This window comes from Zootermopsis nevadensis, unplaced genomic scaffold (genome assembly GCF_977971745.1).
Source record: "Zootermopsis nevadensis isolate Lab colony 2312 unplaced genomic scaffold, Znev_1.0 Znev_ptg000028l, whole genome shotgun sequence".
Classification (NCBI taxonomy): Eukaryota; Metazoa; Arthropoda; class Insecta; order Blattodea; family Termopsidae; genus Zootermopsis; species Zootermopsis nevadensis.
The window spans coordinates 18,350,515-18,375,936 of NW_028259160.1; the positions used below are offsets into that span (position 1 = coordinate 18,350,515).

At 39.3% G+C, this 25,422-nt stretch overlaps 3 protein-coding genes across 7 annotated transcripts in view; 2 read left to right on the forward strand and 1 right to left on the reverse strand.

Moving 5' to 3' along the window:
- LOC110834174 (kelch-like protein 10) overlaps positions 1-18,086 on the reverse strand; it is a 45,563-nt gene extending 27,477 nt beyond the window's left edge. The window contains exons 1-4 of one of the 4 annotated variants that reach the window (XM_087357464.1): positions 9,914-10,859; positions 9,509-9,599; positions 8,863-8,965; positions 7,598-7,757 (exon numbers count right to left, since the gene is read on the reverse strand). The gene's annotated coding sequence lies outside the window, so the exon portion shown is untranslated. Of the gene's footprint in view, positions 1-7,597; positions 7,768-8,862; positions 8,966-9,508; positions 10,860-16,226 lie in introns of those variants that run through there. The other 3 variants (XM_087357463.1, XM_087357462.1, XM_087357461.1) reach the window with 3 other exon arrangements.
- Positions 1,799-13,427, forward strand: LOC147872375 (uncharacterized). Of its 2 annotated transcripts, XM_087357468.1 has the most exons (4): positions 1,799-2,050; positions 3,268-3,902; positions 12,463-12,557; positions 12,759-13,427. In XM_087357468.1, exons 1-4 carry the CDS (start codon positions 2,003-2,005, stop codon positions 12,929-12,931), a joined length of 951 nt encoding a protein of 316 aa, XP_087213594.1. In that variant the 5' UTR covers positions 1,799-2,002; the 3' UTR covers positions 12,932-13,427. The 2 variants fall into 2 exon arrangements, with proteins under 2 accessions (XP_087213594.1, XP_087213595.1); XM_087357469.1 differs by lacking the exons at positions 12,463-12,557; positions 12,759-13,427 and adding an exon at positions 4,920-5,798.
- A 3,206-nt stretch (positions 18,087-21,292) lies between the features above and the next one.
- On the forward strand, positions 21,293-25,355 carry LOC147872376 (uncharacterized). The gene is made up of 3 exons (XM_087357471.1): positions 21,293-21,435; positions 22,652-23,286; positions 24,304-25,355. The coding sequence occupies exons 1-3, from the start codon at positions 21,388-21,390 to the stop codon at positions 24,395-24,397; spliced, it is 777 nt and encodes a 258-aa protein (XP_087213597.1). The 5' UTR covers positions 21,293-21,387; the 3' UTR covers positions 24,398-25,355.
- The last annotated feature ends 67 nt before the right edge of the window (positions 25,356-25,422 follow it).

The window sequence follows — 25,422 nt, forward strand, 5'->3', positions numbered from 1 at the left end:
ATGGAACCGCCGGCTTTACTTCCCCTCCGAAGGAAGTTGTGCTATGAATTTTTATCACCCACGAACCTTGGGTCCAGTGGCGAGCACGCTAACCATTAGTCCACCGAGGGTAATTACTTTGGTTACAAAGTCATCATCTGTGGCTCTACAACCCAGTGTGCTTCTTGGCCACCTCTTTTTGGTGGCTACATAATCTATTTAGACATTTGGTAGGACTCCTTTCGACGAGCGATCAGCCCATCGCAGGGCCTCCACCTGTCCACAGGACAGCACAACACAGAAAGACGCAAACAAACTTCCATGGGATTCAAATCCATGGTCCCAGTGCCCAAGTGGCACAAGGCCCATGCCTCAGACCTACGCGGCCACTGTGACCAGTTATAAAGTACACAGCGAAAATGCAGAATTACTAAATTAATTAAATATCTTTCATCAGAATATCAGGGGACTAAGAAACAAAAGTGACAAATTTTTATATTCTTCTGAAATATATGGCATAAATCCCCATATATTGTGTATAAGCAAACATCACATGATACAACAGGACATGATACATCTCACACTACCTGGCTATTTATTAGGCCAAAGTATTGTAGATTAGACCTTTAGATGGGAGGTATGTGTATTTTGTAAGAAAACGTCATTGCATTAACAACATAGAAACTGTATAAGGTGAAGCCTTCGTGGCGAATGAAGTTGGTGAAAGACTGTTGGGCTACAAGCCACGTCAGCAGAGGGAATGGAATATTCACTGTTCAGCCACCTGACACAGCTTGTAGCCTGAGAGACTTTCATCAACATAGAGACTTTGCATCACTGTAAAGACCAGAATTGGGATATCTGTGCAATTCGATTAGAAATAAAAACATACTTATAATAAGCATATACAGAATTCCATCAGAAGATTTTAATTAATTTCTAAGAAGATTACATGCTACTTTAAAGTGGAGATATACGTCTTCTGGGTTGTTGCGCTGTGTAGTCTGGTCGATGTTAACCAACGTTTCAGGCCCTGATGACGGAGGCAGTATGACCTCTGAAACGTTGGTTAACATCGACCAGACTACACAGCGCAACAACCCAGAAGACGGATATCTTCATACTCACCGCTGTGAGAACCTCAAGTCTTACTACTTTAAAGTATTCGTAAAATCCAGAATCTGAATTCTTAACTTGTGGTGACAAATATAGACTATCTCAATGATAGTAACTGAAAAAAAAATCATTATTAACAACATATAATTTGACATACACTGTAAATTTTTAAACTTCTATGACTTTTCCACACCCTATGATAATCAGACTAAGTGATGGATCCACGAAATATGATGATATGAATGTATGTATGCATGCATGTAAAACATTCACGACTTTGTCATAGATACCGAACATAGGCGTCGTTCTGCTTGGTGTTCGTGGTTTGCCTCAATCCCTCCAGGAAAATGCCGGGATAATACCTGAAATTAGGCCATGACCGCTTCCGTCCACATACTTACCAATTCATTAATCACTGTCATCCTCTCATTCGATGTTATACAGTCTGAGATACAGACAAGGCGTCTTTAAATAAGCTATAAATAAAGAAAATGTAACGTACATAACCTAAAACAGACAAGAAATTGCGTAATGTCAACGATTTTCACAGACCTTCATCTATTTGATTCTTGTATGGTTCCGTCGAGAGATCGAGATTAGTGGCACAGACGATTCAAGACGACTAGCGACATCTTTCGTGTGTAGTGAATGCACATGTTAAAGTAATTCGACTTGCAGTCAATAGATGTCGCAGCGCCATCGGCCACGGATTATTATTATTATGATTATTATTTGACGTCACGAGTGCGAATGACCATTGTTGCGAAAGACCATTGTTGCGACACCCAACAGTTGTAAATCAATAACTTTAGTTCCCGCAGTTAGCAAAGTGAAGTGAAGAGTGTTAGTTCGAAGCTGTTCATTTATATAGCAAATTCAAGAAGGAATTATATTTCAACCAACCATCATGTCAGAAGCAGTACACAGTTGTTTCAGAACACTCTCTGCAAGACTGGTAAGTAATAAAGAACAAGCCACCATTCGTTTAGTATAATTAATAGAAAATTCAAACTGTTTCAACACAAGACAAACCAGAAAGGTAAAATACTTGTGTTCGGATCATGATTCCTAGTAACAAGACTGGAAGGCCGCAAATCCTTACCAAAGCATATTTGCATTCTTAGCGCTCATAGTTTACCTAAAGAATGTTAACGTTCAGTTTGTGCGGGACATCCTTCTAGCGGCGTGTTAGTGATAAAGTGCGAGCAGCCTTCGACTGCAGTAACACATTTTGTGGAAATAATAGTTCAGGTGTTCGGATACAAACCGTACAAGACACGGGAATCATTTTAAATGCCCCTCGCCGTGTGATTTAATTGTCCACGGATTAACACTCGTTTGTCTACAGGTAGAGAGGGACATTTTTAAACAGAGTATTCGTAAGGAAAGTCTATATAAAGTTAGTAACGATAATTTAGTCGGAGTAGTAAATTTTGTAACTTTCAATAATCTAATTGTCAAAAGCATAGAGTCATAGAAGAATAAGAAGAATTGTCAAAAGCACAAATTCCCTCATCGTTATATTCATAAATATACTTGGACATCTGCTGATTGTGTCACACGTAATCAGATCATGTTCTGACAAAAGACAACGCGCTAGTACGTATATTAGATGTCAGATCTTTCAGAGGAGCTGACTGTGATACCGACCATCACCTGGTAGTGGCAAAATTAAGTCAGAAACTTTCAGTAAGTAAACAAGAATGGCTAAAGTTTGATTTAGAAAGATCTGATTTGAAGGAAAAAACCTCAGTGACGCAGAATTTAAGGGAAAGTACCAGGTAGAATTATCCAATAGATTTGCGGCTTCAGAAAACTCGGATGAAAATCTAAAGAAAGAAATGTTTCTGTGTTAAATATAATTTTTCCATAAGTAGTGCAATTATCTGTGATTTCATTTGGATAAAAATTTTCTTGGATATTATCCATCGTCTAGTAAAATAAAATATGAAACGACCTGTGGTCCAGAGATAGGGATTAGCTCTATCTATTGGGCCCAACTGAGTAGGTACCTGAAGACGGAGATAGAGCCCCATCTCCAAAACGTCGTTTATTATTTTGCTTTACTAGACGATGGATAATATCCAAGACAATTTTTATTCAACTGACTCATCACCATCGTCAAGAACTTTCAGATTTGAAATATCTGTGATTTGCTGTGATGTTTTGTAGGTGGAACATGAGAAGCGTGTTCGAGATCTGCAAGAAGAATTAGCCAGGAAGGATGAGAGACTGCGACATTATGAAGAGGAACTGCTGCGTGCAAGGCGGTTTGAAGCTGAACACGCTGGACCTAGACACAAGGCAATGGAACGAGCTGTAGACTTTAGGGCGAAGGAATGCAACGAAAGGAAACATGAAATGGAATTAGCAGAAATTGTACAGAAATTTAATAACCTGGAGGCGGAAATTGATGCTTTGAAGGAAGTTGGGTCAGAAAGGGAAGCAGAAATGGCGCGGAAAAATCATCAACTCCGATTATACAAACGGGAATTGAAGAGAAGGAGGAATATGGAAAATAAAGTACAGGGCGTGTTCAGACTTCTGAGGAACAAAGAAGGAGAGTTTAACGACCTGCAGTCTCAAGTGGCCTCGAAAAGTCGATTAATAGAACAACTGGGCGCTGAGCTAAACTCGGCAGAAAGTGAACTGACACGACGTAATGACATAAACATCGAACGTGATAACAAAATTCAAGCTCTGGAGGTTCAACTTCGGTATTATAGAATGAAGAGTGACAGAGTTGAAAGAGACAATCAGCTACTTCGGTGTATTACACGGATGTCAGCCGTCAGCGATCATATCAGGTAATTAGTTTCTTTTGTATATAATCTTTGTTTCTCCCACCTTGACAGCGCGATTTGTGGTTACTTAATACGAAACTCCGCCCAGGAATATCGTGATGCCTTGTTTCTGAAACATGTTACAAGTATCGTTATATTAGATTTTACACGCAATGGTCAAAAACAACTTAAACACTTGTGCAGAAGACCTAGGAATCCTCGGTCACTTGCCAAAAGCCAGTTAACGCGAAGTGAAGTGTATCCTTGGCATAACGCTTTCGTTCCCATTACGAAATTCGAATCGTGAAATATCTCTGAAAATTTGGTAAGATTCCGTTTTGTTTTCACAGTCGAATGCTGTTGGTCTGTTTTGGTTTCATCGTTTGCATACTGACAGACAAAAGGTGGTTCCGTAAAGTCTAATTATCGGCTTGTTGATTTAAATTGCACTTCAGAGCCCTGCACATGCAGGATATAATTTATTCATCCAACGTATTGTCCTTTCTCATTGAGAACACCACTGCTTCGTCACAATTGGCACTTTTTATGAAGGACATAAAATGCACCAAACGAAACAATCCTGTAACGATGCCGTGGCTACTGACATTCCAAATTTTATTACTGACATAAACATTGTAAATGATTTAAGTATTAACCCAATGGGGTTAAATCATATTTAATTTGGATTTGTTACCATCTTTGGAACTTTGTACGTTTTATCCATTTCCCAACTTCACTTATACTTTCATATATGGCCGAGGTCTGTCCACTGATTTCTTATGAAATTTTCAAACTCGTAAGTGTTTCATGTTTCTCCCTGTTTCCCTATTTGTGTGAAATACGGCACACCTGTTTTATCGTAGTTATTATTACACTAATGACCCTCGGCGAAGAGTAAAATATATTCCTGCTGCGTAATGGAGTACATTCTTTTGTTACGTTTTCTGTTCTTATTAGATTATGCAACATGAAAAGCGATAAACATATTTCAAGGAACTTATGTTTTTATATTCATTTCCTTCATTTTTGTTTCTTTCACAGTGACGACCCAAATGGTCCACAACGGGCACACCTGCAACTTAAGAAAACTACTAATACTTTTGCTGACTGCTTCCGCTTCGAATCTTTCCTCTGAGGAATTTCAGATACTGGAGAAATCTTCAGAAGGATTTTACGTGTTGTATTTACATTTTCATTCACTTCGCGTGTGCCTGATTCGCGGAGTTCTAGCTCCGAACGCTCGCCTGAAGTCGATGGTGTTTGGGGGAGTCTGTTTCGGACTGAAGTTGCCCGGCTTCATCATTAACATGTCATTCAGACATGAAAAATGCGTGTTCCGGGATAACTGACGGGTCAGATGGATGTATTCCTGTGGCTTTAAACCCTGATACGCGGTTACCAGTGGTAGCTGATCTTCCCCAAGCTTTAGCAAGGAATTGTCTAAATTGCAGTCTGATTATTTTCCGCTGTCCGTTGGACGTGATCCTAGATCGACAAGCTTCGTGGAATTAGTGCTTTAAAAAGTTGAAAAAGCTTCTGTCTAGCCGCTGTAAGAAGTGAGCCGAATGCCTGGGCAAACACAAAAGAACAATGTCCTTTCCATTTGCCAAGTCCGGAATGTCAGTGTCACTGACGTGTGAAGAATGTCCATCAATAACGACAAGCACTTTCCCACTAGTTTCCTGGGAAGGAAGTGATCTTTTATCCATGTCATAAATATTTCAGATGTAACATATGCTGACTTCTTCGACATAATAACGGTGGAGCCCGGTGGCCGAACATCTTCAAATTTCTGTTTCTTGTTAAAGCCTCCAAAAATGCACACACGATTTAGGAAGCGTCTTTCGGCGTTGAACAGGCTATAAAATATATATTGTTTCTCCCTTTTGTACGGACGTCAATAAATGACCGTCTGTGGAACCGTTTTAGAGAGGACATACGAGGTGCGATCGGAAAGTTTCTAGACTGTGTCAATAGAGGGCGAACCGGATGTAGTACGAGCTTCTGCCGCTAGGGGGTGCGACCTACATTCATAGTGAATCACTGTGCCAGCCGGCATCATCGAATTAGCATTTGTTTCTTAGTTACGGGCGTTTTGGTAGTGCATTACACCGACCCTCCTGCGATTTCGGAATGGCGGATTTTCATGAACAAATCAAATTTTGCCAGACTCGCCAAAACGGCTACGGAAACCTATGAAATGCTAAAGCAAGCATTTGGGGAGTCCGCAATGGGTCGTGCACAAACTTTTGTGTGGCATTCACGTTTTAAAAATGGCCGAACCTCTGTCGATGATGACGAGCGTTCTGGACGACCATCTTCGAGCACAACGCCCGAAAATGTTACGAAGATTCGGCAGGCCATTCACGAAGATCGACGTCGTACCATCAACGACTTGTGCGACATTGATGGGATAGGCTATGGGACCTGTTAGCTGATTCTATAGGAAGAACTCCACATGCGACGAATCGCAGCCAAGTTTGTGCCAAGGCTCCTGTCTGAGGACCAGAAGCAGTTCGGCAGTTTTTGGCCTCAAACACCATGGCCGTCATCCCGCACCCTCCTTATTCGCCGGATTTAGCTCCGTGTAACTTCTTCCTCTTCCCAAAGATGAAAATTCAACTATAGGGAAGGAGATTTGAGACGATAGAAGAGATTCAGGCAGAATCGCAGATGGTGCTCGACAGGCTGACAAAGGAAGATTTCCAGGGATGCTTCCAGGCTTGGCAGCGGCGCTGGGATCGTTGTGTTCACTCCCAGGGGAACTACTTCGAAGGTGATGGATGAATTTAATACCTGAGATAAGTGTACGGGTTTTTATAGACGCAGTCTTGAAACTTTCCGATCGCACCTCGTATATTCTATTTTATTATCATGAAAGTCAACAACAATCCATAATACCCCTGATGATCCAGGCAGAAAGAATCTGTTAAAAACTGAGTTCCTGTCCAGAAATGACACTGTTTCTTGCCCAAGACAGTACTACCAAGTCAGACAACCTGAAAGCTTCTAGTTGTGAACAATTACAAAATTCGCAATGATGTAGAATTTTGAGGTTATGACCAAAAAATTTAAGGTAGACAAAGTTAAAATGTTTTCTTAATGTAAACCTCCAATATCTAAATGTGATAGCCACAACAAATTTTGAGGATTGGCAATCTGTAATAGGAAAGTAGGCTTTATGAGTTCCAGAAAGAATATCTTGTTTTGTCTTTGCATTATTGTAAGTAAAGTAAAGTAAAGTTTGTCCCACTATACGCCATGTAGGCGCTTGGGGGGAGTGGAGGTATAGCTCCTCTCTTCCTTGACCTCGGCACTAGATGGGGGTGAGTGGTCAGCATCACGCCCCGGCCGGCTTTACCCCCGGGAAAGGACCCCGGTACCCAAAGCCGGTCTGGACGCAGAGGCTAGAGGAAAAATCCTCTGCCCCCGTCGGGGATCGAACCCCGGTCGTCCAGCCCGTAGCTAGTCACTATACTGCCTGAGCTATCCCGGCTCATAGGTTCTTTAATTACACCAAAATGAAAATGATTTATTATGATAATCATAACAATAATTTTTTATAACAATAACAAGAAATTATTAAACAGCACTAATGATAATTCTGTTACATAATTAACAAACGCAAATATAATACACAACAAATATACGGTATCAGATAAACACTTGGTGCCCAGAACTAGACCAGAAACTCAAAATGATATAAAATCAAAATGTACCTTCCTTTGAGTAATAATGACATTCACAGGGCCTTGGAAGTAGTCACGGGTCGGGAACTGGACCCAGCCTCCAAGAAATCTTGGGCACTGAATTTTACATCATTAGTATTTGTAAGCTAAATGCTCCTCTTGCAAAGGTTCTTGAGAAACCAGGGAAGCTCTGTAAAGACCTTACAAACAAGATCATATTGGGAGGGCCAGGTAAAACCCTGGATAGAAGAATATCAGCTTTATTGCAGAGAGGGCAGCAACACAAATGTGGGATTTGTCAACCTATTTGAGAGGCATGATACGCTGTGGAAGAATGGATGGGTTAGAAGCATGAATCTTCAGGTTGATCAGTCCAGATGGAGAGTGACAGGTCTCACATTGGTGTCACTGACACAGCTGCTTTTGTGAGAGAAGACTAAATGGCACATGGCCTACAGCTTAACTACTTAGGCAAGAGGAGGCTAACACATCTCACTGCTGAAAGAGTAGATGGGAGTCATGTGCCAAATGTTAGCAGTAGTCCTGTTATTAGCCATGCTACAGCCTTAACATTTTTTACCTTAAGATCAAAATCAGATAGGTATTTAACATATATTCCATGCAATTACATCAATCATCAACCACTACAATGATTGCACCTATTGACCCATTCTGGGATAGTTGCTCAAGGCAACTTGCCCTTATTAGCTTTGTACGGTGCATTTGAGTAGTTAGTGAATGCCTCTGCACAATTTATACTCAATCCTGATTTGTCTGCTAGAGCCATCTAGTAGTGAATCAGGAGAGATTTGGACGAAAAATGGCAGCCAAATTTTTGCTTATGAAACATCTCGTATCATGCCCGTAAGGTTCTTTTACATGCCATAAATCTATGACATGGGAATGGTATATTGACTGTTCAGCCACCTGACGCAGCTTGTAGCCCGAGAGTCTTTCATCAACATAGAGACTTTGCATCACTGTAAAGACCAGAATTGGGATATCTGTGCAATTCGATTAGAAATAAAAACATACTTATAATAAGCATATACAGAATTCCATCAGAAGATTTTAATTAATTTCTAAGAAGATTACATGCTACTTTAAAGTGGAGATATCCGTCTTCTGGGTTGTTGCGCTGTGTAGTCTGGTCGATGTTAACCAACGTTTCAGAGGTCATACTGCCTCCGTCATCAGGGCCTGATGACGGAGGCAGTATGACCTCTGAAACGTTGGTTAACATCGACCAGACTACACAGCACAACAACCCAGAAGACGGATATCTTCATACTCACCGCTGTGAGAACCTCAAGTCTTACTACTTTAAAGTATTCGTAAAATCGAGAATCTGACTTCTTAACTTGTGGTGACAAATATAGACTATCTCAATGATAGCAACTGAAAAAAAAATCATTATTAACAACATATAATTTGACATACACTGTAAATTTTTAAACAAGAATTCAAAATGATTTGAGTACAGCAACTGATGATATTTTTGTAAATAGTTTAAGATTAAACTCATCTACATTTCCCAAAATAAATGGCCTATCCAACCACAATGCTCAGCTTCTTATACTGCTGCATCACATAAATCACGTAAATAAAAAGGCACAATTTAAACCAGCATTAAAAATATACTTAAATACACACTCCTTTTACTCTGTCGATGAATTTCTAATGTTTACAAGTAAGTCATAATTTATCTATTCTATATAATGGGTGGATTTATTTGTAACTTATCTCTACTTTATGTGAACCCTTTGTTTCTATTTTGTGACATTCATATAATAGTATGACTTGTATTTGTATAACATGTATTGCATTATTATGACTTATTCTACATCCTATTGTCATCTGACTAACTTATAGATCCATGGAATGTAATAAAGATGTATGTATGTATGTAATACCATTGAAGGTATTCAACCAGGTACTCACTTATGCTGATGATGTCAATTTGCTGAGGGATGGTATGGGTATCATAACCAAGAAAGCAGAAACTCTCCTACAGGCTAGCAAAGAAATAGGCCTGGAAGGAAATGTAGACAAAACTAAATACATGGGCATAATACAGAATCAACATCAGTCACAATGGCTGAACATAATTACAAGCAACACATCATTTAAAAATGTTTCAAAATTTAAGTATCTGGGAAAAACAATAACAAACAGAAATTAGATCCATGATGAAATTAAGAGTAGAATACATTCGGGGAATGCTTATTTTTATTCAATTCAAAAATTGTTTTCATCTCGTTTGCTATCCCAAACACTGAAGATCAGGATATATAAAACAATAATTTTGCCTGTTGCCTTATATGGTTCTGAAACTTGGTCTCTTACCTTGAAAGAAGAATGTAAATTACAGGTGTTCAGAAACAAGATGCTCAGAAAAATATTTGGACCTAGATGGGATGAAATAAGTGGGGAATTTAGAATATTGTGTAACGAGGAGTTGCATGAATTGTACAGGACACCTAGCACAGTGAGGATAGTGAAATCTAGGAGGTTCCGACAGTCTGGGCAAGAAGCTCACATGAGGGAGCCAAGGGATGCACACAGAATTTTGGCAGGGAATCCTTCTGGAAAATAACCACTGGGCACACCAAAAAGGAGATGGGATGATAACATCAATATGGATCTTAGGGAGGTGGGCTGTGAGGATGGCAAATGGATGGAGTTGACTGTGGATCGTGGCCAGTGTTGAACCTGCAGGTTCTCCCACAAGGCAGTTATTTAGTTAGTTAGTTAGTTAGGCATAATAATTATCCAAACAAAACAGCATTTCACACTAAATATTTTAAAATCCTGAATAATGTCATAAAAGCAGCAATACAATACACTTATAGTAAAATCAGGTAAAACCTAAAATAAGAACAACATAGAATATAGTAAAGGGAGACAAGAAAAATACATTTAGCTGAACAGATGGCATCCCTTCTCATAAACAATGAAGAAGTACAGGGCCCAGAAACAGTTACTAATGCCTTCAATCTTCTTCTTTTCTAACAGTTACTGAAAGTCTAAAGTTACATCAAGTGTGGAGTGAAGATGCTATTTTATTTTAAGAGTTGCATTTCCTACAAAATTTCCTGATAATAAAATGATTCCTGCCACTGTAACTGAGATAAAAGTATAATACATTTTCTCAACCAAAAACTCATCAGGATGTAATGAATTAAGAAGCAGCATTTTGAAAGTTCGTTCAGGTTCAATTAGTCACCCATTGGCCCACATTTGTAAACACTCATGATGCACAAGCATTTTCCCACAACTTCTAAAATCTCGGTAGAAAAACACTGTGCAAAAGGTGATAAAAACTATTATGACAAACTATAGGTTAATTTCACTATTAACTACTTTTTCTACAGTACTTAAGAAGGTTATGTACAGTAGGTTAAACCATCAAAAACCATATTGATCACAGAACAATTTGGTTTCAAGAAAGTTATATCCACTTAAGATGCAGCATTCAAACTAACAGATGTGTTAAAATCTATTTACCAAAAAAATATATGCAGCAGGAGTATTCCGTGATTTTACACAAGTATTGGAATGTGTAAAACATGATATTTGTATGTCATTCAAGCAACAGCTACAAATTGGTTAAGATCCTACTTAACATAAAAACGGTCGAATTAAAACTGCTGTATATTTGTGGATTTAGTTTAAACAGTTCATGTGAAATATCTATTTATTCTGTGCAAAAAGTTTGAATTTGAATTGTACATATATATTCTACTTCTATGACTTTTCCACACCCTATGATAATCAGACTAAGTGATGGATCCACGAAATATGATGATATGAATGTATGCATGTAAAACCTTCACGACTTTGTCATAGATACCGAACATCGTCGTCGTCCTGCTTGGTATTCGTGGTTTTCCTCAATCCCTCCAGGAAAATGCCGGGATAATACCTGAAATTAGGCCATGACCGCTTCCGTCCACATACTTACCAATTCATTAATCACTGTCATCCTCTCATTCGATGTTATACAGTCTGAGATACAGACAAGGCGTCTTTAAATAACTTATAAATAAAGAAACTGTAACGTACATAACCTAAAACAGACAACACGAACAAATTTTGTGTAATGTCAACGATTTTACACAACCATTGCCCAACTTCTTCTTGTATGATACCGTCGAGAGATCGAGATCAGTGGCACAGACGATTCCTGACGGCTAGCGACATCTTTCGTGTGTAGTGAATGCACATGTTAAAGTAACTCGACTTGCAGTCAATAGATGTCGCAGCGCCATCGGCCACGGATTATTATTATTATGATTATTATTTGACGTCACGAGCACATGCAGGATATAATTTATTCATCCAACGTATTGTCCTTTCTCATTGGGAACACCACTGCTTCGTCACAATTGGCACTTTTTATGAAGGACATAAAATGCACCAAACGAAACAATCTTGTAACGATGCCGTGGCTACTGACATTCCAAATTTTATTACTGACATAAACATTGTAAATGATTTAAGTATTAACCCAATGGGGTTAAATCATATTTAATTTGGATTTGTTACCATCTTTGGAACTTTGTACGTTTTATCCATTTCCCAACTTCACTTATACTTTCATATATGGCCGAGGTCTGTCCACTGATTTCTTATGAAATTTTCAAACTCGTAAGTGTTTCATGTTTCTCCCTGTTTCCCTATTTGTGTGAAATACGGCACACCTGTTTTATCGTTGTTATTATTACACTAATGACCCTCGGCGAAGAGTAAAATATATTCCTGCTGCGTAATGGAGTACATTCTTTTGTTACGTTTTCTGTTCTTATTAGATTATGCAACATGAAAAGCGATAAACATATTTCAAGGAACTTATGTTTTTATATTCATTTCCTTCATTTTTGTTTCTTTCACAGTGACGACCCAAATGGTCCACAAGGGGCACACCTGCAACTTAAGAAAACTACTAATACTTTTGCTGCTCGACATGTGAAACAGTATTCCCTGGAAGGTAAGTGGTCAATTTCATGACCTCTCTTGTTGCCTGCTATTAGTTGTAATGCATTAAACTGCTATGGCATGAATTATCTCTTAAAAGACATACAGTAAATTGTTTGATAATAAAACACAATTCCCACAAGTTAATGTATTTCAGAATTAGTGCAACCATTACATGAACAAAGGCAATATAATGTGAATTTGCCATTTGCAGACACTGCCGTTTCTTTTACCGGGGTGCCAAGCAAAGGAAACAGGGAAAGGAAGACAGAAGATCCTGGAAGACCTTGTGCTGGAAAATCTACTCGCTGGACGAAGAAAACAAAAATATGGTTGGTCCAACAATTGAAGAGACAGCAAATTGTGAAGTCGAAGTGCAGCCAGTAGATACAAACCAATTAAGAAGTGTTTTGAATGCAAACATTAATCAGCCTTTTGAATCATTTATCTCCTTCTCCGATATATAACTGCTTTATTTTTTCTATTACTGTTTTTTATTTTTATTTTAATGCTTGCCTATTGGGTAAACTCGGGTCAGATGCACCACATTTTGGAAAAAATTATCATTGAAATCCAGAAGCTGGAATCTTATTTTACAACACAGGATTATGATAACAACAGCAATGCTGAAATCGGAAAAAAAATAATTAAACAGTCATTTGAGAACATTAATAATATTTTTTTCATTTTTAGTCATCTCTCCCGACAGGGGGGTTTAGATGCCCCACTGAGGGAGGGTGAGTTGCCTCACTCATTTTTTCTTGTTTTTTAGAAGAAATTGCTTGCCGCAAGAATTACAACGGTCAGCTCGTGGAGCCATTTGTTACAGTCCACACACTTAATCCAGTCACAATTCTGCTTTGTTGTAGCATAGGGTTCTTCACATTCGGTGCCATATCATGTTTGCTTTCTGATTCTGTCTCAGGTTTTCTTGATTTCTTTTTATAAACACGTCTACTTGGTTTTCCCCTATTATCCGCCCTTTCTTTTTTAATGAAATTCAGACTTTTTTTTTTTTTTTTGGAAAAGCATTCCTGTGATGTTAAGAAAGTAGCTGACTGCTTCCGCTTCGAATCCTTCCTCTGAGGAATTTCAGATACTGGAGAAATCTTCAGAAGGATTTTACGTGTTGTATTTACATTTTCATTCACTTCGCGTGTGCCTGATTCGCGGAGTTCTAGCTCCGAACGCTCGCCTGAAGTCGATGGTGTTTGGAAGGAGTCTGTTTCGGACTGAAGTTGTCCGGCTTCATCATTAACATGTCATTCAGACATGAAAAATGCGTGTTCCGGGATAACTGACGGGTCAGATGGATGTATTCCTGTGGCTTTAAACCCTGATACGCGGTTACCAGTGGTAGCTGATCTTCCCCAAGCTTTAGCAAGGAATTGTCTAAATTGCAGTCTGATTATTTTCCGCTGTCCATTGGACGTGATCCTAGATCGACAAGCTCCGTGGAATTAGTGCTTTAAAAACTTGAAAAATCTTCTGTCTAGCAGCTGTAAGAAGTGAGCCGAATGCCTGGGCAAACACAGAAGAACAATGTCCTTTCCATTTGCCAAGTCCGGAATGTCAGTGTCACTGACGTGTGAAGAATGTCCATCAATAACGACAAGCACTTTCCCACTAGTTTCCTGGGAAGGAAGTGATCTTTTATCCATGTCATAAATATTTCAGATGTAACATATGCTGACTTCTTCGACATAATAACGGTGGAGCCCGGTGGTGGAACATCTTCATATTTCTGTTTCTTGTTAACGCCTCCAAAAATGCACACACGATTTAGGAAGCGTCTTTCGGCGTTGCAACAGGCTATAACATATATATCGTTTCTCCCATTTATACGGACGTCAATAAATGAACGTCTGTGGAACCGTTTTAGCGAGGACATACGAGGTGCGATCGGAAAGTTTCTAGACTGTGTCAATAGAGGGCGAACCGGATGTAGTACGAGCTTCTGCCGCTAGTGGGTGAGGCCTACATTCACAGTGAATCAGTGTGCCAGCCGGCATCATCGAATTAACATTTGTTTCTTAGTTACGAGCGTATTGGTAGTGCATTACACCGACCCTCCTGCGATTTCGGAATGGCGTGAGCATCAAATTTTGCCAGACTCGCCAAAACGGCTATGGAAACCTATGAAATGCTAAAGCAAGCATTTGGGGAGTCCGCAATGGGTCGTGCACAAACTTTTGTGTGGCATTCACGTTTTAAAAATGGCCGAACCTCTGTCGATGATGACGAGCGTTCTGGACGACCATCTTCGAGCACAACGCCCGAAAATGTTACGAAGATTCGGCAGGCCATTCACGAAGATCGACGTCGTACCATCAACGACTTGTGCGACATTGTTGGAATAAGCTATGGGACCTGTCAGCTGATTCTATAGGAAGAACTCCACATGCGACGCATCGCAGCCAAGTTTCTGCCAAGGCTCCTGTCTGAGGACCAGAAGCAGTTCGGCAGTTTTTGGCCTCAAACACCATGGCCGTCATCCCGCACCCACCTTATTCGCCGGATTTAGCTCCTTGTGACTTCTTCCTCCTCCCAAAGATGAAAATTCAACTAAAGGGAAGGAGATTTGAGACGATAGAAGAGATTCAGGAAGAACCGCAGATGGTGCTCGACAGGCTGACAAAGGAAGATTTCCAGGGATGCTTCCAGGCTTGGCAGCGGCGCTGGGATCGTTGTGTTCACTCACAGGGGAACTACTTCGAGGGTGATGGATGAATTTAATACCTGAGATAAGTGTACGGGTTTTTATAGGCGCAGTCTTGAAACTTTCCGATCGCACCTCGTATATTCTATTCTATTATCATAAAAGTCAACAACAATCCATCATACCCCTGATGATCCAGGCAGAAAGAATCTGTTAAAAATTGAGTTCCTGTCCAGAAATGACACTGTTTCTTGCCCAAGATAATTCTACCAAGTCAGACACCCTGAAAGCTTATAGTTGTGAACAATTACAAAATTCGCAATGATGTAGAATTTTGAGGTTATGTCCAAAAAATTTAAAGTAGACAAAGTTAAAATGTTTTCTTAATGTAAACCTCCAATATCTAAATGTGATAGCCACAACAAATTTTGAGGATTGGCAATCTGTAATAGGAAAGTAGGCTTTATGAGTTCCAGAAAGAATATCTTGTTTTGTCTTTGCATTATTGTAGGTTCTTTAATTACACCAAACTAAAAATGATTTATTATGATAATTATAACAATAACAAGAAATTATTAAACAGCACTAATGATAATTCTGTTACATAATTAACAAACGCAAATATAATAAGTAAAGTAAAGTTTGTCCCACTATACACCATGTAGGCGTTTGGGGTGAGTGGAGGTATAGCTCCTCTCTTCCTTGACCTCGGCACTAGATGGGGGTGAGTGGTCAGCATCACGCCCCGGCCGGCTTTAACCCCCGGGAAAGAACCCCGGTACCCATTGTAGAGGAGGCTGGGTGGGCCCCAGAGCCGGTCTGGACGCAGACGCTAGAGGAAAAATCCTCTGCCCCCGTTGGGGATCGAACCCCGGTCGTCCAGCCCGTAGCTAGTCACTATACTGACTGAGCTATCCCGGCTCATAACGCAAATATAATACACAACAAATATACGGTATCAGATAAACACTTGGTGCCCAGAACTAGACCAGAAACTCAAAATGATATAAAATCAAAATGTACCTTCCTTTGTGTAATAATGACATTCACAGGGCCTTGGAAGTAGTCACGGGTCGGGAACTGGACCCAGCCTCCAAGAAATCTTGGGCACTGAATTTTACTTCATTAGTATTTGTAAGCTAAATGCTCCTCTTGCAAAGGTTATTGAGAAACCAGGGAAGCTCTGTAAAGACCTTACAAACAAGATCATATTGGGAGGGCCAGGTAAAACCCTGGATAGAAGAATATCAGCTTTATTGCAGAGAGGGCAGCAACACAAATGTGGGATTTGTCAACCTATTTGAGAGGCATGATACGCTGTGGAAGAATGGATGGGTTAGAAGCATGAATCTTCAGGTTGATCAGTCCAGATGGAGAGTGACGGGTTCACATTGGTGTCACTGACACAGCTGCTTTTGTGAGAGAAGACTAAATGGTACATGGCCTACAGCTTATCTACTTAGGCAAGAGGAGGCTAACACATCTCACTGCTGAAAGAGTAGATGGGAGTCATGTGCCAAATGTTAGCAGTAGTCCTGTTACAGCCTTACCATTTTTTACCTTAAGATCAAAATCAGATAGGTATTTAACATATATTCCATGCAATTACATCAATCATCAACCACTACAATGATTGCACCTATTGACCCATTCTGGGATAGTTGCTCAAGGCAACTTGTCCTTATTAGCTTTGTAGGGTGCATTTGAGTAGTTAGTGAATGCTTCTGCACAATTTATACTCAATCCTGATTTGTCTGCTAGAGCCATCTAGTAGTGAATCAGGAGAGATTTGGATGAAAAATGGCAGCCAAATTTTTGCTTATGAAACATCTCGTATCATGCCCGTAAGGTTCTTTTACATGCCATAAATCTATGACATAGGACCGCCGGCTTTACTTCCCCTCCGAAGGAAGTTGTGCTATGAATTTTTATCACCCACGAACCTTGGGTCCAGTGGCGAGCATGCTAACCATTAGTCCACCGAGGGTAATTACTTTGGTTACAAAGTCATCATCTGTGGCTCTACAACCCAGTGTGCTTATTGGCCATCTCTTTTTGGAGGTTACATAATCTATTTAGACATTTGGTAGGACTCCTTTCGACGAGCGATCAGCCCATCGCAGGGCCTCCACCTGTCCACAGGACAGCACAACACAGAAAGACGCAAACAAACTTCCATGGGATTCAAATCCATGGTCCCAGTGCCCAAGTGGCACAAGGCCCATGCCTCAGACCACGCGGCCACTTTGACCAGTTATAAAGTACACAGTGAAAATGCAGACTTACTAAATTCATTAAATATCTTTCATCAGAATATCAGGGGACTAAGAAACAAAAGTGACAAATTTTTATATTCGTCTGAAATATATGGCATAAATCCCCATATATTGTGTATAAGCAAACATCACATGATACAACAGCACATGATACATCTCACACTACCTGGCTATTTATTAGGTCCGAAGTATTGTAGATTAGACCTTTAGATGGGAGGTATGTGTATTTTGTAAGGAAACGTCATTGCTTTAACAACATAGAAACTGTATAAGGTAAAGCCTTCGTGGCGAATGAAGTTGGTGAAAGACTGTTGGGCTACAAGCCACGTCAGCAGAGGGAATGGTATATTCACTGTTCAGCCACCTGACGCAGCTTGTAGCCCGAGAGTCTTTCATCAACATAGAGACTTTGCATCACTGTAAAGACCAGAATTGGGATATCTGTGCAATTCGATTAGAATTAAAAACATACTTATAATAAGCTTAAACAGAATTCCATCAGAAGATTTTAATTAATTTCTAAGAAGATTACATGCTACTTTAAAGTGGAGATATCCGTCTTCTGGGTTGTTGCGCTGTGTAGTCTGGTCGATGTTAACCAACGTTTCAGAGGTCATACTGCCTCCGTCATCAGGCCCTGATGACGGAGGCAGTATGACCTCTGAAACGTTGGTTAACATCGACCAGACTACACAGCACAACAACCCAGAAGACGGATATCTTCATACTCACCGCTGTGAGAACCTCAAGTCTTACTACTTTAAAGTATTCATAAAATCGAGAATCTGACTTCTTAACTTGTGGTGACAAATATAGACTATCTCAATGATAGTAACTGAAAAAAAAATCATTATTAACAACATATAATTTGACATACACTGTAAATTTTTAAACAAGAATTCAAAATGATTTGAGTACAGCAACTGATGATATTTTTGTAAATAGTTTAAGATTAAACTCATCTACATTTCCCAAAATAAATGGCCTATCCAACCACAATGCTCAGCTTCTTATACTGCTGCATCACATAAATCACGTAAATAAAAAGGCACAATTTAAACCAGCATTAAAAATATACTTAAATACACACTCCTTTTACTCTGTCGATGAATTTCTAATGTTTACAAGTAAGTCATAATTTATCTATTCTACATAATGGGTGGATTTATTTGTAACTTATCTCTACTTTATGTGAACCCTTTGTTTCTATTTTGTGACATTCATATAATAGTATGACTTGTATTTGTATAACATGTATTGAATTATTATGACTTATTCTACATCCTATTGTCATCTGACTAACTTATAGATCCATGGAATGTAATAAAGATGTATGTAATACCATTGAAGGTATTCAACTAGGTACTCGCTTATGCTGATGATGTCAATTTGCTGAGGGATGGTGTGGGTATCATAACCAAGAAAGCAGAAACTCTCCTACAGGCTAGCAAAGAAATATACCTGGAAGTAAATGTAGACAAAACTAAATACATGGGCATAATACAGAATCAACATCAGTCACAATGGCTGAACATAATTACAAGCAACACATCATTTGAAAATGTTTCAAAATTTAAGTATCTGGGAAAAACAATAACAAACAGAAATTAGATCCATGATGAAATTAAGAGTAGAATACATTCGGGGAATGCTTATTTTTATTCAATTCAAAAATTGTTTTCATCTCGTTTGCTATTCCAAACACTGAAGATCAGGATATATAAAACAATAATTTTGCCTGTTGCCTTATATGGTTCTGAACCTTGGTCTCTTACCTTGAAAGAAGAATGTAAATTACAGGTGTTCAGAAACAAGATGCTCAGAAAAATATTTGGACCTAGATGGGATGAAATAAGTGGGGAATTTAGAATATTGTGTAACGAGGAGTTGCATGAATTGTACAGGACACCTAGCATAGTGAGGGTAGTGAAATCTAGGAGGTTCCGACAGTCTGGGCAAGAAGCTCACATGAGGGAGCCAAGGGATGCACACAGAATTTTGGCAGGGAATCCTTCTGGAAAATAACCACTGGGCACACCAAGAAGGAGATGGGATGATAATATCAATATGGATCTTAGGGAGGTGGGCTGTGAGGATGGCAAATGGATGGAGTTGACTGTGGATCGTGGCCAGTGTTGAACCTGCAGGTTCTCCCACAAGGCAGTTATTTAGTTAGTTAGTTAGTTAGGCATAATAATTATCCAAACAAAACAGCATTTCACACTAAATATTTTAAAATCCTGAATAATGTCATAAAAGCAGCAATACAATACACTTATAGTAAAATCAGGTAAAACCTAAAATAAGAACAACATAGAATATAGTAAAGGGAGACAAGAAAAATACATTTAGCTGAACAGATGGCATCCCTTCTCATAAACAATGAAGAAGTACAGGGCCCAGAAACAGTTACTAATGCCTTCAATCTTCTTCTTTTCTAACAGTTACTGAAAGTCTAAAGTTACATCAAGTGTGGAGTGAAGATGCTATTTTATTTTAAGAGTTGCATTTCCTACAAAATTTCCTGATAATAAAATGATTCCTGCCACTGTAACTGAGATAAAAGTATAATACATTTTCTCAACCAAAAACTCATCAGGATGTAATGAATTAAGAAGCAGCATTTTGAAAGTTCGTTCAGGTTCAATTAGTCACCCATTGGCCCACATTTGTAAACACTCATGATGCACAAGCATTTTCCCACAACTTCTAAAAAACTCGGTAGAAAAACACTGCGCAAAAGGTGATAAAAACTATTATGACAAACTATAGGTTAATTTCACTATTAACTACTTTTTCTACAGTACTTAAGAAGGTTATGTACAGTAGGTTAAACCATCAAAAACCATATTGATCACAGAACAATTTGGTTTCAAGAAAGTTATATCCACTTAAGATGCAGCATTCAAACTAACAGATGTGTTAAAATCTATTTACCAAAAAAATATATGCAGCAGGAGTATTCCGTGATTTTACATAAGTATTGGAATGTGTAAAACATGATATTTGTATGTCATTCAAGCAACAGCTACAAATTGGTTAAGATCCTACGTAACATAAAAACGGTCGAATTAAAACTGCTGTATATTTGTGGATTTAGTTTAAACAGTTCATGTGAAATATCTATTTATTCTGTGCAAAAAGTTTGAATTTGAATTGTACATATATATTCTACTTCTATGACTTTTCCACACCCTATGATAATCAGACTAAGTAATGGATCCACGAAATATGATGATATGAATGTATGCATGTAAAACCTTCACGACTTTGTCATAGATACCGAACATCGTCGTCGTCCAGCTTGGTGTTCGTGGTTTGCCTCAATCCCTCCAGGAAAATGCCGGGATAATACCTGAAATTAGGCCATGACCGCTTCCGTCCACATACTTACCAATTCATTAATCACTGTCATCCTCTCATTCGATGTTATACAGTCTGAGATACAGACAAGGCGTCTTTAAATAAGCTATAAATAAAGAAACTGTAACGTACATAACCTAAAACAGACAACACGAACAAATTTTGTGTAATGTCAACGATTTTACACAACCATTGCCCAACTTCTTCTTGTATGATACCGTCGAGAAATCGAGATCAGTGGCACAGACGATTACTGACGGCTAGCGACATCTTTCGTGTGTAGTGTATGCACATGTTAAAGTTACTCGACTTGCAGTCAATAGATGTCGCAGCGCCATCGGCCACGGATTATTATTATTATGATTATTATTTGACGTCACGAGTGCGAATGACCATTGTTGCGAAAGACCATTGTTGCGACATCCAACAGTTGTAAATCAATAACTTTAGTTTCCGCAGTTATCAAAGTGAAGTGAAGAGTGTTAGTTCGAAGCTGTTCATTTATATAGCAAATTCAAGAAGGAATTATATTTAATCCAACCATCATGTCAGAAGCAGTACACAGTTGTTTCAGAACACTCTCTGCAAGACTGGTAAGTAATAAAGAACAAGCGACCATTGGTTTAGTATAATTAACAGAAAATTCAAACTGTTTCAACACAAGACAAACCAGAAAGGTAAAATTTTTGTGTTCGGATCATGAATCCTAGTAACATGACTGGAAGGCCGCAAATCCTTACCGAAGCATATTAGCATTATTAGCGCTCATAGTTTACCTAAAGAATGTTAACGTTCAGTTTGTGCGGGACATCCTTCTAGCGGCGTGTTAGTGATAAAGTGCGAGCGGCCTTCGACTGCAGTAACACATTTTGTGGAAATAATAGTTCAGGTGTTCGGATACAAACTGTACAAGACACGGGAATCATTTTAAATGCCCCTCGCCGTGTGATTTAATTGTTCACGGATTAACACTCGTTTGTCTACAGGTAGAGAGAGACATTTTTAAACCGAGTATTCGTAAGGAAAGTCTACATAAAATTAGCAACGATAATTTAGTCAGAGTAGTAAATTTTGTAACTTTCAATAATCTAATTGTCAAAAGCATAGAGTCATAGAAGAATAAGAAGAATTGTCAAAAGCACAAATTCCCTCATCGTTATATTCATAAATATACTTGGACATCTGCTGATTGTGTCACACGTAATCAGATCATGTTCTGACAAAAGACAACGCGCTAGTACGTATATTAGATGTCAGATCTTTCAGAGGAGCTGACTGTGATACCGACCATCACCTGGTAGTGGCAAAATTAAGTCAGAAACTTTCAGTAAGTAAACAAGAATGGCTAAAGTTTGATTTAGAAAGATCTGATTTGAAGAAAAAAACTCAGTGATGCAGAATTTAAGGGAAAGTACCAGGTAGAATTATCCAATAGATTTGCGGCTTCAGAAAACTCGGATGACAATCTAAAGAAAGAAATGTTTCTGTGTTAAATATAATTTTTCCATAAGTAGTGCAATTATCTGTGATTTCATTTGGATAAAAATTTTCTGGGATATTATCCATCGTCTAGTAAAATAAAATATGAAACGACCCGTGGTCCAGAGATAGGGATTAGCTCTATCTATTGGGCCCAACTGAGTAGTTACCTGAAGACGGAGATAGAGCCCCATCTCCAAAACGTCGTTTATTATTTTGCTTTACTAGACGATGGATAATATCCAAGACAATTTTTATTCAACTGACTCATCACCATCGTCAAGAACTTTCAGATTTGATATATCTGTGATTTGCTGTGATGTTTTGTAGGTGGAACATGAGAAGCGTGTTCAAGATCTGCAAGAAGAATTAGCCAGGAAGGATGAGAGACTGCGACATTATGAAGAGGAACTGCTGCGTGCAAGGCGGTTTGAAGCTGAAGACGCTGGACCTAGACACAAGGCAATGGAACGAGCTGTAGATTTTAGGGCGAAGGAATGCAACGAAAGGAAACATGAAATGGAATTAGCAGAAATTGTACAGAAATTTAATAACCTGGAGGCGGAAATTGATGCTTTGAAGGAAGTTGGGTCAGAAAGGGAAGCAGAAATGGCGCAGAAAAATCATCAACTCCGATTATACAAACGGGAATTGAAGAGAAGCAGGAATATGGAAAATAAAGTACAGGGCGTGTTCAGACTTCTGAGGAACAAAGAAGGAGAGTTTAACGACCTGCAGTCTCAAGTGGCCTCGAAAAGTCGATTAATAGAACAACTGGGCGCTGAGCTAAACTCGGCAGAAAGTGAACTGACACGACGTAATGACATAAACATCGAACGTGATAACAAAATTCAAGCTCTGGAGGTTCAACTTCGGTATTATAGAATGAAGAGTGACAGAGTTGAAAGAGACAATCAGCTACTTCGGTGTATTACACGGATGTCAGCCGTCAGCGATCATATCAGGTAATTAGTTTCTTTTGTATATGATCTTTGTTTCTCCCACCTTGACAGCGCGATTTGTGGTTACTTAATACGAAACTCCGCCCAGGAATATCGTGATGCCTTGTTTCTGAAACATGTTACAAGTATCGTTATATTAGATTTTACACGCAATGGTCAAAAACAACTTAAACACTTGTGCAGAAGACCTAGGAATCCTCGGTCACTTGCCAAAAGCCAGTTAACGCGAAGTGAAGTGTATCCTTGGCATAACGCTTTCGTTCCCATTACGAAATTCGAATCGTGAAATATCTCTGAAAATTTGGTAAGATTCCGTTTTGTTTTCACAGTCGAATGCTGTTGGTCTGTTTTGGTTTCATCGTTTGCATACTGACAGACAAAAGGTGGTTCCGTAAAGTCTCCTTATCGGCTTGTTGATTTAAATTGCACTTCAGAGCCCTGCACATGCAGGATATAATTTATTCATCCAACGTATTGTCCTTTCTCATTGAGAACACCACTGCTTCGTCACAATTGGCACTTTTTATGAAGGACATAAAATGCACCAAACGAAACAATCCTGTAACGATGCCGTTGCTACTGACATTCGAAATTTTATTACTGATATAAACATTGTAAATGATTTAAGTATTAACCCAATGGGGTTAAATCATATTTAATTTGGATTTGTTACCATCGTTGGAACTTTGTACGTTTTATCCATTTCCCAACTTCACTTATACTTTCATATATGGCCGAGGTCTGTCCACTGATATCTTATGAAATTTTCAAACTCGTAAGTGTTTCATGTTTCTCCCTGTTTCCCTATTTGTGTGAAATACGGCACACCTGTTTTATCGTTGTTATTATTACACTAATGACCCTCGGCGAAGAGTAAAATATATTCCTGCTGCGTAATGGAGTACATTCTTTTGTTACGTTTTCTGTTCTTATTAGATTATGCAACATGAAAAGCGATAAACATATTTCAAGGAACTTATGTTTTTATATTCATTTACTTCATTTTTGTTTCTTTCACAGTGACGACCCAAATGGTCCACAAGGAGCACACCTGCAACTTAAGAAAACTACTAATACTTTTGCTGACTGCTTCCGCTTCGAATCTTTCCTCTGAGGAATTTCAGATACTGGAGAAATCTTCAGAAGGATTTTACGGACGTAAATAAATGAACGTCTGTGGAACCGTTTTAGCGAGGACATACGAGGTGCGATCGGAAAGTTTCTAGACTGTGTCAATAGAGGGCGAACCGGATGTAGTACGAGCTTCTGCCGCTAGGGGGTGCGGCCCTCATTCACAGTGAATCAGTGTGCCAGCCGGCATCACCGAATTAGCATTTGTTTCTTAGTTACGAGCGTTTTGGTAGTGCATTACACCGACCCTCCTGCGATTTCGGAATGGCGTGAGCTTCAAATTTTGCCAGACTCGCCAAAACTGCTACGGAAACCTATGAAATGCTAAAGCAAGCATTTGGGGAGTCCGCAATGGGTCGTGCACAAACTTTTGTGTGGCATTCACGTTTTAAAAATGGCCGAACCTCTGTCGATGATGACGAGCGTTCTGGACGACCATCTTCGAGCACAACGCCCGAAAATGTTACGAAGATTCGGCAGGCCATTCACGAAGATCGACGTCGTACCATCAACGACTTGTGCGACATTGTTGGAATAGGCTATGGGAACTGTCAGCTGATTCTAAAGGAAGAACTCCACATGCGACGCATCGCAGCCAAGTTTGTGCCAAGGCTCCTGTCTGAGGACCAGAAGCAGTTCGGCAGTTTTTGGCCTCAAACACCATGGCCGTCATCCCGCACCCTCCTTATTCGCCGGATTTAGCTCTTTGTGACTTCTTCCTCTTCCCAAAGATGAAAATTCAACTAGAGGGAAGGAGATTTGAGACGATAGAAGAGATTCAGGAAGAACCGCAGATGGTGCTTGACAGCCAGAAAAAGAAAGATTTCCAGGGATGCTTCCAGGCTTGGCAGCGGCGCTGGGATCGTTGTGTTCACTCCCAGGGGAACTACTTCGAGGGTGATGGATGAATTTAATACCTGAGATAAGAGTACGGGTTTTTATAGGCGCAGTCTTAAAACTTTCCGATCGCACCTCGTATATTCTATTCTATTATCATAAAAGTCAACA